Source organism: Palaemon carinicauda, chromosome 28 (genome assembly GCF_036898095.1).
Source record: "Palaemon carinicauda isolate YSFRI2023 chromosome 28, ASM3689809v2, whole genome shotgun sequence".
Lineage (NCBI taxonomy): Eukaryota > Metazoa > Arthropoda > Malacostraca > Decapoda > Palaemonidae > Palaemon > Palaemon carinicauda.
The window spans coordinates 4,819,814-4,834,015 of NC_090752.1; the positions used below are offsets into that span (position 1 = coordinate 4,819,814).

The 14,202-nt window shown below is 33.0% G+C and overlaps 1 protein-coding gene across 7 annotated transcripts in view; it reads right to left on the reverse strand.

Moving 5' to 3' along the window:
- LOC137621433 (IQ domain-containing protein E-like) overlaps positions 1-14,202 on the reverse strand; it is a 104,547-nt gene that overhangs the window by 67,301 nt on the left and 23,044 nt on the right. For 6 of the 7 annotated variants that reach the window (XR_011040231.1, XM_068351728.1, XM_068351725.1 and 3 more), the window contains 6 exons: positions 11,981-12,087; positions 10,762-10,911; positions 9,239-9,424; positions 6,667-7,081; positions 5,765-5,916; positions 1,963-2,087 (listed from right to left, as the gene is read on the reverse strand). Coding sequence is in view for 6 of the 7 variants with exons in the window: in XM_068351728.1 (XP_068207829.1) it covers positions 1,963-2,087; positions 5,765-5,916; positions 6,667-7,081; positions 9,239-9,424; positions 10,762-10,911; positions 11,981-12,087 (1,135 nt within the window). In the remaining variant the exon portion in view is untranslated. The remainder of the gene's footprint in view (positions 1-1,962; positions 2,088-5,764; positions 5,917-6,666; positions 7,082-9,238; positions 9,425-10,761; positions 10,912-11,980; positions 12,088-14,202) is intronic. The other variant, XM_068351730.1, reaches the window with a different exon arrangement.

A 14,202-nucleotide genomic window follows, 5' to 3' on the forward strand; every position in this document is an offset into this window, starting at 1 on the left:
TCTTCTAGCCTTAACATACTATGGCACTATCATATGCAATAGTTCAAAACAATAAACTGATGTTTCTATATATTTTAGAACCTTATTTATCAAATATTCTTCATGAATCCTCATGCAGTAGAAATCCATTTTCCGATGGGCTTTGTGTTAACTACTTATACTATTACATACTACACCTTCACTATTATACTGTACCACATCAGTGATATAAGTTTATGGAAATATGATTATCAAATGAGTACTTCACAACTGTTAACTTCAACATAATAATACGGTCAAAGCATAAAAACTACTTTTGACAGCAGTTATACAAATCTTTTTACCATCCATACAGAGTGCAATGCCTGAGAATATACTTAATTTCAATGGTGGAATAAATTCTAAGTTATCACAGCACATATATCGTACAAGAAAAAATCAAGTCTCATGCATTAGGATCATTCTAAAACTGGGTAAACTAAATCAAATAATGATATAAACCCTTTAATAAAAAATCAATAAAAGTTAACAAACTCTTACACTTATTCATCACGTATTTATAACTAATACTGTCTGTTATTGTTGCTGAGAAGTAATGAAGAAAGTCACATTTATCATGAAAATATATGTAAATCAAATGTTAGAATACAGATTTGTACGAAAACAAAGAAAGGAAAAAGGTTGTCATTTTAAAATTTGTCTTGATTGATTTTTATACCTCTTAATGAAGAAAAACTCCCTCAAGTAAGCCTTATGAATGTCTATAACACACTCACTGTCATTTATTATTATTATTAAATGCTAAGCTATAACCCAAATTGGAAAAGCAAAATGCTATAAGCACAGGGGCCCCAACATGGAAAATAGCCCAGTGAGGAAAGGAAATAAGGAAAAATAAAATATTTCAAGAATAGCAACAACATTAAAATAAATATTTCCTATATAAACTATAAAAACAAGAGGAAGAAAAACTAGATAGAACAGTGTGCCTGAGTGTACCCTCAAGCAAGTATATATTGGTATCCATTTCATTGATAAAAATTAGCACTCTTTCCTAATGACTTTGTCTGAGAGAGGGGCATAAATATTACACATAGGTGAATACAGTGTCCAATAATAATTCAACTTAATTATTTGGTACGACTTCTGCAAACAAATATGGTAGGCTAATAAAATACAAAAACATGCACACACTATCAATCTCTCTCCTCTACCTGCTGTAGAAGTAGTGGGGGACAATCATTCTTACGGTACTGTTATTACTATGGGTGATGGTAAGTTGCCATTACTATAAATTACCAACAATGTTTTTCTTGTCATATTGATGTGATTGGCTCTGTTAGAGAAGTAATCTAGCATCATGAATGCAGCTGTTTTAGTTTGGAATCAACTTTAAAAGATTGCATTTTTTATCTCTCACTGTTTCCCCTCAAGACTACTCATTAGCCATCTTGTACCACACTGGACTCTGTAATCTGTTATAGCTCGGAATTTATAGGACCAAAATAACAGATTAATCGCAAACCACGCCACTAATTTTTCTCTCTTAGAGCACTTTAAGTCTTGAAACTTGAACATAACACACTATAAGCATCATACAAACCAGAATAAGGAAAAACTTTAAATTTCTACTTGTAGCAAAGATAAAAATTGTCAATGTACATCAACCCAAAGGAATTATCCTCTTTCCTCTTTCACTCTATAACCTGTTAAACACTATGAATTCAATGAAAATACAATTAGTCAAGTTTCTAACACACCTTTGAGATGTGACTGCTCCCAGCATTTCTCATCAACTATAACAGACAAAATACTCAAAATGAAATGTAAAACACTACACCAAAACTGAAACGCTGCTTCAAAAGCCTTAAACAAGAATTCAACTTTGCAAAATCAATGGCATATAAGCTCATTGTCTGTGTAAAAAACCTGATAATGCTATGTTATTTCCAGAAATATGAAAAACAAACCATTAGTACTTACTCTTTTTTTTGTGCAGTTTCCTTATAAAACATCCGATCATCCTTCAGCGTGTTGATAAGTTCTCTCAAACTCGAGCGTTCTCTTTCCCATTCCGCCTCTCTTCCTTGTAGTTCTGACACTTTTGCCTATGAATACATGCAACATAAAATATTTAATTAAATGAAAACTACGAATTTTTATAACTTTTATTTGAAAATTACAGGCAACTTTTAGATTAAAATTATTCATTAAAAGTTATAAACAAGCTTTATTGCATTAAATCCATATCAACAATAATTCAATCAAATACCAGTGATCAAGGTTTCCATGATAGCTTAATAAAATTTAGCATCATTAATTGGTTCTAAGAGACTCAATGTAAGACAATTTTTTACATAAATTGGATGTTCACCTTACAAAGTGACTTATATGTTCCCTATTCATGTACTGAACACGAAGAAGTACTTACAACTTAGTAGTTTTATATAAACACCATATACTGTACCTAAATTTATTATGTTTCCATGTATTACGCAGGTTTATACATTATAAAATAAAGTAATGTAAAGCAATTTAGAATTATTTTCCGATGCATGAACAAACGTAACGTGTTTTATTTTTCCATTTAATATTCAATGATGACCGACATCAAGTCGGAACTGACCTAAGCCGAACCGATGTAAACGGGGTACTACTGTACATAATACATAGGAAAATGACAAGCATCACCTACATTAGCTGCTGAGCATTCAGCTCCCTTGTGACCTATGATTGCAAAATGAAAAAGCAAATACTTATGAATATTCACATGCTTTACAAGATATGGCCTCCTTTCTCAATTACCTGGTCAAGTTTCATAGTAATACTGATCCTAAGAATGGTATAAAACGCAATAGCAAAAGTGCCTCTGACATGGTTCTAATTGGTTAAAAGGCCTCTAACATGATTCCATGTAGAAATTTCCTTTAAAAATATTTAGAACTGGATCATTTATTAATGATGCAACGCATGAACACTTCTAGGGATATTGTGTGTGGATTGAACTTAAGCCGGCAATAAATTATGTCTTTGTAGTGCTGATGTTTATGCTACTGTGGCAAATAATGTCATAGCTATAACTGAGAAATCTCATGAATAGACAATTGCAAAAGGAGGCAAACAGAAAGAGAAAAAAAAGGTCCAGAAGTGGCACCAGCAGTTCAATGTATCAATGACATCCCAGTCTAGTTGGGTAGATACAAAAACTGAAATTGGCTTTTCAAGTCAGCAATGAGGAACAGTTCATAAAACTGGTAGCAGAAACAATACTGGCATCAAGAAGAGAACCTTCCTCATAAAACAATTCTTATATGACTACCGGTGGTTTAAATATTCAGATCACTTGCATGAAACTCTAGCTTCTGGAGGGATGGGCAGATGAAAACAGAACACATTTACTAAAAAGTGGAAAAAGTTTAAGGAGGATTTGCACACTACATAGATTACAAAGAAGCACTAGACACTACTGCTATTGCAAATGCAACAAAAATTCTTGCCAAGAAAAATAGATTGCACACAACTATTATGACAATCAAGAAAAGAATACAGATCTTTATAAATAGAAGAAAATGGTTAACAAGTCAAATAAATTACAAGTAAAGACTATTAAACAGAGCTATCACTAAAATAGATAATAATGACAATAAATAAACAGAAAAAATATAACCTAAAATGAAACTGCTAGCTTCACACCTACAAAAAAAAAAAAAAAAACACTATAATTACAAATTGACCAACTGGTTATCAATAAAAACTTCTCTAACTTTCACTACCATATAAAGCTAAACGATACCATAAAAAAAGATACGAACAAGCACTGCACTAATGGAAAAAAATATTCCAATAGCTTGAGAGGGCCAAGTAGCTATAATCCCAGTGTCATTTAAAAACCTACGTAATCTACAATTTAGAGGTTATAAAAAATATTAAATTGCAGTAATATATTAGGAATATCACCAATTGTTTCTGTACACTTGAGTTGTTAAAGTTACCAACAGAAGTCAATAACACACTGTCTTAATGGAATGAGGCAATAAAGGGATTTTGACGAAGGAAAAATCTATTTCTGGGAAGAGGCCTGTGACGCCCGGTGAAAAGTCCTTCTTTGTACCTTTTCTAATATAAATCTTCCAAATATACTAGAGAAAGATAAAAGCATGAAATGCAGAGGTTACAACCCTCGCGCGAACACCTTGTAGGTGTCGTGTATTTAACAAAGGCATGCGAAAACCACTATTCACAGGCTGTCTTCCATTTAGATAATCCCTTCATCAATGGGGAGGGCCGTGACAGGCCCTAGAGAACACAGTTGGACTACCCCACCGACACCTACCACGCGTACTCTCTAGGACATCCTTCTGTTTTGGACTTGCCCGCAAAGTTCAGAATTTTTTTGCCCAGTGTTTTTCGAAGTGTTTGTCGTTAATTCAACATGACTGACGTTGCTACTTCACCTTTACCAATGTTAAGTACCATAGTTTGTTTTGACAGTTTATTGCAGTACCGGGCATTTGTCCTGTTTCCAGTATTGTGGATTTTAGTTTTGGAAGTGATTGGCCTGCCTCGGTATCGGCAGCCATTTTGGGTTGTTCGCTTCGGTATATTTTCAAGTTATTATTGCCCATCTGGTACTCTGTCATCTAGGTTATATCACTTACGTTTTATGACCAATTTTATTATCATTATTTATTATTAGCTTTTACTATGGTATTTATTTGCTAGCAAGTCCAAATTGGACCTACGAAGAATAGCGATTTAGTCTTTGTTATAGTTTTGTACTCGCCTCAGGAAGGTGCTCGATTTAGACTACAGTATATCTTTGTTTTTTTGTTACGTTGTCGTTATTCTTCGTTCTTGGTTATTACAATTACTAAGAAAAAAGCAATCAAATTTATTATTTTTCTTATCATATTATTGTGTGATGTTGGTTTTTTTATTATGTAACCTTGAGAGCGAGAGCATAGAGTGCTCGTTTTCTGTTCTACAGATACGAGTTACCCCTTCTCTCGTTTTCTTTATTAGCTCGAGTAAGAGAGGTGGATTTCCCGTTTTCTGTTTATTTACGATCACGAGTTATTCCTGCCTCCTCTTATTCTCCGAGTTGATGATATTACGTTTAATGATATACACGTTTTATTGATGTGGTTACTGTTAATATAGCTAGCACTATTAATAGGTTACGTTCGTGTATGAGTCATTAATTGGGGTCGCTTTATGCCGACACCCTTAGCTCCGCCTTGAGTTATACTCCGCTATAATGGATAATCATTGGGTGAGAACTAGTCAGATATTTGGAGTGCAACGGTGAAATCCGGCACTCAAACTCCGGCTGAGGCCTTTTGCACACGAACCTTTGTCATGTTTGATCACAATTACACTATTACGGCCCCTTTTTTCATCGAATCTCCGGCTTCACTGGAGATAACACAGACATTCAGAATTGAGGTTAATGTTATCGTACCGCTGAAGGTCACGATATCACGATGACGGGCCTTTGTCACCGGATCTCCGGTACAAACAGAGATCAATCAGACGATCAGAACCGGAGTTAACAATGTGATACCGATGAAGTTTATAGTTTCATGTTACGTGGTTACTGGTTATTAATATAATTTCTTAATATATTAAGGTGTTAGCTAATACAGGGTCGACAGTCCAGGCTGCAAAGAAGCAGTACTCGCATATCATTAGTAGATCTTCCTTTTGAAAACTTAAGTCTGGAAACCTTGTTCACAGTAGAAATGTACAAATAAAGGAATAGTGACAACATAAGACCAAGATTTACCTGTAAAATTGCTGAATTTTCTCCAGCCATATCATTTCGTAGAGATATCGCCTCTGTGAGCTGGCAGTGCTGAGTCTCTAATCGGCTTATTTCGTCATGACCTCGTTCGATTTCACGGATTAGCTCTCCGCGGCTCATTCCTTCGTAATTACCTTAAAAATAGCTTTTCGTTAGGATGTATACTTTCATGCAATGAAATATAAGCTGATGCCCATTTACCTTTATTATTCAGCATTAGCACATAATCATATAAAACAATTCTGAAGAATTATTAACTTTCCATGGAATAAGATACCCATTTAACAGGAAAACATATCAAGGAATAGTACAGTTGATGTCTATTAGGTCTACATCTTTTGGTCTGGCACTTCTAATGGTACAACAGTTAGATGAGGCAAGGTCATGAACCTAGTATAACTTGCTCTGTTTCAAAAAATAGGCCAACACCTCAAATTAATAATTAAACAGAATTCTAATAAAAATCTTTCTATTTCTATTCTCACCTGATGTTCATTTTGGTTCTTCTCCAGAATCTCAGTTTATTGTCATCTACTACTAAAATTTATAAACAATTTAATGTTTTCTTTCAATAGACACATGCCTCTAATTCTTTCCTTATTGAATAATTTATGATGGTAAATAACCCTTCTGGCCTCCTTAATGTTGGACTATTGAATAATCAATTGAAATGAAGAGAAAAAATGAAATCACAGTATTGAATACAGGTATAATTGTTCAGGCACATTACTTCCTAAAATAATATGCTGAACATTTCATAATTCTAAAAATAAATTTGGTTTGTTATACCCCATCATCGCCATACTTTTCACAAGTATCTATAGATCACTGAATGGATTAAGAAAGAGAAAACCATCAAATATATGACCCTAAAGAAGTCTTACCTTTCATATCATCGGAGAGACCAAGAACTCTTTCCATATCTGCAGCAAGTTTGCTGTTTTCCGCTGTCAGTGCTGATACTTGGTTTCCTAAACGTGCATTTTCTTCTTCCAAATGGATCAAAGCATGTCTTAAGCTAGACGAAGGGGACTCCTGGCCATCCCCCCCATCACGTCTACCATGAACTCCGTCCCTACTATCCCTCCCACTTCTCATGTTAGACCAATGACCAATATTCACTCCCTTGGTTTCTTGCTGGGCTGGAGTATGGAGTTGTGTAGGCTGCTGGGGTGGTTGGCTAAAATGCTGTGAAGGCTGGGGAGAGTACTGTTGTGGAGGCTTTTGATATTGTTGATAATGTTGCGTTTGCTGTTGTTGATGTTGTGCAATGTTCAGCTGGTTCCTTAACCTTACAACCTGGGGGTAAAACACAGTCACGTTAAATCCTATTCACCGTGCATCCTAGCCCAGTCCTTCTGAAAAGTTACTAACAAAAGCAAATTGGTATAACTATTTGCTATTGTAATTAAGTCAGAAATAATCCTTTTCAAGATTTATATCATGATATCTGGCATATCAAATAACCTGATATGCAATAAAATGTAAACATGATTTATTTTTACAACTATTATTCAACCTTTATATACAAACTTTGTTCAAATAAAAGTTCCTTCAGCTACTACTACAGCCATCAGCAGACCAACCAAAGCAAAGTAATTTCAAATAGTAAAGGTACCACAAAACTGATTATATGCACTGTAAAACGGATATCCCAGATACTGACGTTCTTATCTTGACATTAAATGTCAAATCACTTGCACAGAATACATACACGGTAATCAGATATGTTAGGAAAATAAATTCTACGTCAAATGGGAGTTTTACTTTTACGAGCTTAAAACTGTTCTGAAACATCTTATTCCTGAATAAAATCTTTTAACTATACAAGTACTGTACATAATAAGAGGAAAAACATGTATGTAAGCTCAGCAATAACCTGGAAATCTTAAGCCCCTAATGGGCCAGAAAGGTATTTTGTAAAGAGTAAAGTGAAAAAGTTTGAAGTTTCATGTATATAGTGAATAATGGCATGGCAAGAAAGGCTTTTAGACTGAAATAGCAATACAATGTATCAGTGAGACTTTAATCATTTCTTTTTATAGCTGATTATCAGATTCTGTATCTGCTTATCAAGACTTTCTCCTCAACTTTATCTTCAGATATTGTGAATAAGATATTAGATTAGCTTTTTTTAATGAAAATAAAAATATTAATTTCAGCCTCCAGGGAAGCTTCTACCCTACAATGTTTTTATATAAAGCTAATACAAACTATTTTTCTGATTATAACAAATAACACAAAATTCTAAAATTAATGAAATTGACACAAATACAGTATTGTGATACCTGTAGAATTATTAAAAATTTCAAAATTTATCTCTATAATGTTTTTTTTCATCTTCCTTATCATGAAGCAATATCAAGATATACATAGTATGTCATAAAATTTTTTTGGAGGACCAGATAATCATAAAGTTTGAAGGTGCAGTATCTGTCCTACATCTGGCTTGGAAAAAATATGATAATGTCTCTTTAAAATGTAGTTATTCCTAATCCCATTCCTAGGTCACAAACTCTACTGATATTGGGACCTAGTTGTCGTTAATATTTATTTGGATTTCAACTTAACCCTTTTACCCCCAATGGACGTACTGGTACATTTCACAAAACTCATCTCTTTACCCCCATAGACGTACTGGTACGTCCTAGCAAAAAACTGCTATTTACATTTTTTTTTGCATATTTTTTTTAAGTTTATGAGAAACTTCCGGCATTTTTCAAAAGAACGAGACCAACCTGACCTCTCTATGACGAAAATTAAGGCTGTTAATTAAAGCAATTTAAAAAATATATATTGCAAAATGTGCTTGAAAAAAAAAAATGCCTGGGGGTTAAGGGTTGGAAAGTTCCAAATAGCCTGGGGGTAAAAGGGTTAATACATGTTTTTAACTAATAACTCACCTTTCCACATTACATCTATAACTTGTATTTGCATTCAATATGTAAATTTTATCAATATCTTTTATAGATCATAGAGAATAAGTTCAAGAAAAAGATATGCAACACCCTTTAACAACCATAGTTACTGCATTCCTAATCCCACTGCTAGGTCACAAACTCTACTGATATTGAGACCAAGTTGTCGTTAATATTTATTTGGATTTCAACTTAATACATGTTTTTAACTAATAACTCACCTTTTCACATTACATCTATAACTTGTATTTGTATTTAATATGTGAATTTTATCAATATCATTTCTGGGTCGACCTGTGACGCCCGGTGAAAAGAGTCCTTCCTTAACTTTTATGATATAAATACTTCAGAAAAGTGTAAGGAAGGACTCTTTTCACCGGGCGTCACAGGTATCTCCCCAGAAATAGATTTTTCCTTTGTCAAAATCCCTTTTATAGATTATAGAGAATAAGTTCAAGAAAAAGATACGCAACACCCTTTAACAACCAGCAATAAAGGTAGAGCAAAAGCATTTTAAGACAACACATAAAACCCTCACCTCCTGGTAATAGGTTTCTGCTTCAATCTTCATCTCATTTAGAGCTGTGGCCTTAGCCGAAGCTTGAAGCTTTGCCAATTCAGCCTCCTTATCCTTCAAAGTTGCTTCCAGGCGAGATACCCTTAGCTTCAAGCTGGACACCAGAGAAGCTCCCTTATCTGTTAGCTTTCTCCGAGCCTCGTCATTCTGCGGTTAGTCAACACCAAAACCCACACACAATCAAAGTCTGACATTATGATTTGCAAACACTCTGAATAATGTTAATTCTTATGCAATTTTTACCAGGGCCAGCAAAATATTTACATCTGGTGATAGTCCCATGTATGGAAATTAAAAAAAAAAAAAAAATACAATGAATTACCATCAACTTTAAAACTCCTCGGTACAGTAATTCACAAAACTCAAAATGTAACCTCCATGAAAACTACTACCATAATGTCAAGCTCCGTTCCTTAAATGATCAAAAAAATTCCAAAAAAATTTAACAGAAGGTTGTTTATATTACTTGTGTTAATTTACAATCTAAAATAAGCTCTTATTCTACTTCATGTTAAGTGCATGCAATTAAAGTAATCAGGAAAAGTACACTCATATTTATGAGAATCAATGCCGCATCTCAAAAGCTTTCACATCTTCCACTCCAAGACCGTAATGCCAAACAAAGAGCAATACAAGATAAAGAAGGCATGGAAAATTAATAAAATTACCAAATATATGATAAAATGATTCAATACCTATCTCACAGATTACTTTATAAAATTGCATTACTGTGCTATAGTCCCAAGCCCATTCATTCCTCTGATATGTACTGTATAAATTCAACATCAAATGTAATTGAAACTAACTGTATTCAACATAAAAACAAAATTAAGAAACTTAAAAATTAACCTTAATAAGTTTTAAATACCAAATGGTAAAACTTTAATTAAACCAAAAGTAATAAAATAATTGTAAAAGTTACTGTCCTCCCATCTCAACATGAATTAAACTTGAAAGAATTAAAAAAAAAAAAAAAAAAAATATATTCTCAATCACAATACATTTGGATGGTCGGAAAAAAGAAACTTCTTGTAGCCCACTGGATTCTAAAACAAGGACAACAATCACCAGCCTTATTTCAAGTCTTAAATAACAATAACGCATCACCTAAAATCCTATCGCAGTATTAAAAAACAGGATTAGTATTATCAACTCGAGTCTACTTATTAGATTCATCAATAGGAATTGAATTCATCCTTAAAGTATTAAAATCTAGTGTCTATAACTTGCCTCAAAATATTCATTACACTCCTAACTGTTGTGTTAACTTTAACTATGTGTGCATTGAGTAATGGTAAAATAAAACAAAAATTGAAACCATTATTCAAAATCACTTCCTAAAGCATATCAGCTTCAGATATAGAACAAACATTAGCTTCATAAAGTATAACTAGAACACCTAGCACAATGCTATTTTACAAAACAGAACATCATGCTATTTTACTTTCCAGCTGACAATGCAGATTAACCTAAATACTTCTAACCTTAGCTGGATCCATCAGTTGTTCTATCTGTCGATCACGTCGAATCAAGTCTTCTTCTAGGCGTCGATTTCGAGTTTTCAACCCAGAATGCTCTTCCCTTAATTCGCCTAAATTACGCCGAAGATCTAAAATTTCTTGGTACTGCTCTTCCTGCAGATATAAAAATATAGAATGCTAAATATGTTTCCCTCAAACAATAATGTCAGAAAGCCTGTAATGGCTGACAATATTCTGAAAGGTGTATTTAAATCCTAATTCCTATAAAAAATATCTTTAAAAATTGTTGCCTTCTTGGGTTGTACATACTAAACACAACCATTTTCATAACTCCAAACACATATTTTCCTCTTATAAGCTGACTTTTCACATTAAAGTGGGAAAATACAAGTTACAAAATTTTTTATTAAAGATTAAACATCTGAAAATCAACACAGAAAATTATAATTGAAAATAATTACAAGAAAACAAGCCCACTTGAAACAGCATTCCCCTTGCAAATCCCTGCACACCTAGAATCAATTCCTAAATGATTCGAGTCCTACAATACATTTCCGTTGTTTTCTTTGATCAATCTTTGTTTCTACACAGATGTAATTAGCAAAATATGTTTCATAATAACAAATCTTAAAATATTTATTGCTACTCACAAAAAAGGTAAACACGTGTAGTTGAATCAACTTCTTAAGTGATAGCAATTCATATTTTCATTTGAGATAACTGTACAAAAATTATTATTTAATTTGTCCTTGTACCTATGATCGCTATAAATCTCTATTTTGTACATCTTTAATCACTGCCATGTACAAAACATTTTATATGATAGCCTAATGGTCCCATTGTTACCCTATATTACCTATATTTCTTTACCCTTTGTGCCATGTATAATCATGTACTGTATATGTTAAAAATTTGTGTTTTTACAAAACCAAAATCTACAAATTCGCTTTCTAGTGGAAAAAGTTTCTTACTAGTCTAGTGACATCGTTAACCTACCACAAATTAGGAACACAAAACTGCAACAGATATTTCCTGGTAATAGGCCTCACATACCATAGGATCAATTTATAGCAAGATTATATTGTACAGTACTTATACCACAAGAAAACATACTGTATTACACTAAAACATCATTCACAGTATAGTGTATATTTCATAGTAATAATCAAAGCCATTTCATCAAAGAAGTCACTCCAAATTCATTAAAAAATACAAGACATACCTGAGATTTGTAGGTGGGCTTGCCAGCACTAATTCTTGTATTACCAGGACGACCGCAATGTATTTCTGTTCGTGAGACAAGGGGCTTCACGCCACCAATGTCAATATCTGGAATTGTTTAAAATATGTCAAAGAATATCTAGAAACTCAAGCAAGAGAAAACAGTACCTTCTCATACCCTATGTCAAATTTATGATTTCCAAACCTTAGTACAATAATACTTCTGCTCCAAGAAATTATCTAAATAAATATTTAATTCAGTTTCAGTAATCTTTTAAATACATAAACGATATTACACGTAGATGTTTAATTTTTGCGCACTCAACTTAAGAATACAAACAGGGATAGAAGAATTTATGACTGATTAGTTAGGTAGCACAGTAAGCTGCAAGCGATGTAATGTATGAAAAATTTGCTGTGTGCCTTAGTAGAGAATAATCAATGTTCACTAATAAGGATGAAAGCAGACACTGCAATCTATTATTGATTTTTTCCCTTTTAATAGTGGAATTATTTTCTAATTTCTAATTACTGTACACTTCAAAGAAAACCCAAACCAATTCAATAAATGTCAGGTATGCTTTAGACAAAGTATCTGAAACTCAACTCTCAAGTTATTGGTGAAGAAGTCAAAAGCAAATCATGCTTGCAGATGAAGTCAAGGATTTCAGATACCACAGAACATTTAATCAATACAATCATAGTTTTCCCAGATGCCTAGACTTTAACTCTTTTTCATTGGTTCTTCATCATCATCAAACAAAAATAACTTTTACGCATTATATCTCTAATAATTCAGTGAAGACAAAATGCTTGAATAACAGTTTTCAATCAATCTAAAGAAAAAATATCTACTCTAAAATCCTTCCTATCAATAATATATCCAGCCATTTTATCCACTCTTAAACTAAGACAGAACTCAAAATATTGGCACATCTATCATTACCTTCCAAACAACAGTCCCAGCTACAAATTATTTCTTCTTTACAGGTATAAATAAACAGACAGCATATCAAATACCATTCAGTGATAATGATATCCAATTAAGTTTATATATATGAGCTATCAGTTATTCCAGTTTTGTAGAGATAGTCACATACCTTACTGGAACTTGTTTCTTTGCTAGCCCTTTATCAAAACAATTATTATTATTATTATTATTACTATCCAAGCTACAACCCTAGTTGGAAAAGCAAGATGCTATAAGCCCAGGGGCTCCAACAGGGAAAAATAGCCCAGTGAGGAAAGGAAAAAAGGAAATAAATAAATGAAGAGAACAAATTAACAATACATCATTCTAAAATAAGTAACAACGTCAAAACAGACATGTCATATATAAACTATTAACAACATCAAAAACAAATATGTCATAAATAAACTATAAAAAGACTCATGTCCGCCTGGTCAACAAAAAAGCATTTGCTCCAACTTTGAACTTTTGAAGTTCTACTGATTCAACCAGAATGATGCAAGGTTACTATTTGCCTTGTGTCTGCTAGATACAAACATATCTTATCATTAATATCACATTTCATTTATATAAACTACACTCAATCTATGGTGTTAAAATCACTATCCGTTCAAATACAGATTAATACAAAATTGAAGATCTTGTATTTGATGGTGTTATTTACCTTTTTTAAGAATGTAATATTTAAGTATGACTTCCGTCCCTATTAATATCCATTTGAGATACGTAGAAAATGTAAATAACAAATTTGTCTAAAATAATTCCAAATGACATAGTGTATGTTCAACTGCCAATATTGGAAAGCCTCCTAATTGACAAGGTATCTGCCATCTTAAGCTTTGTTTTTTTTTGTGTCACCTGTTAATACTGGTCACTAACTAATCAATGCAAACAGCTTCACCCTACAATGGATAACAAACTTTGCAAATATTGGAAAATGTTCTAAGTTTCATGTGATATGGCCTGCCAGTATTTTGATAATACTATGTACATTTTAGCCACTGATGACCCCCCTTCAGCTAAAAGATCTTGGGAATACAGTGCCAATTAACGTAAAACCTTTATATCTTTAACAATATTTTAACATCTAATCATCAATTCTTTTCTCTGGCAAACCTAAAGAATATCACAAATGAATCTGAAAATGGTTCGTCCAAGAACACAGAAGAACAGCAACAAAGACTAAGGGTTCTTTAAAAACTAAGATTAAAAGCTGCTCACAGAGGCAGGCTACTTAAGGGATGAATCTTTAT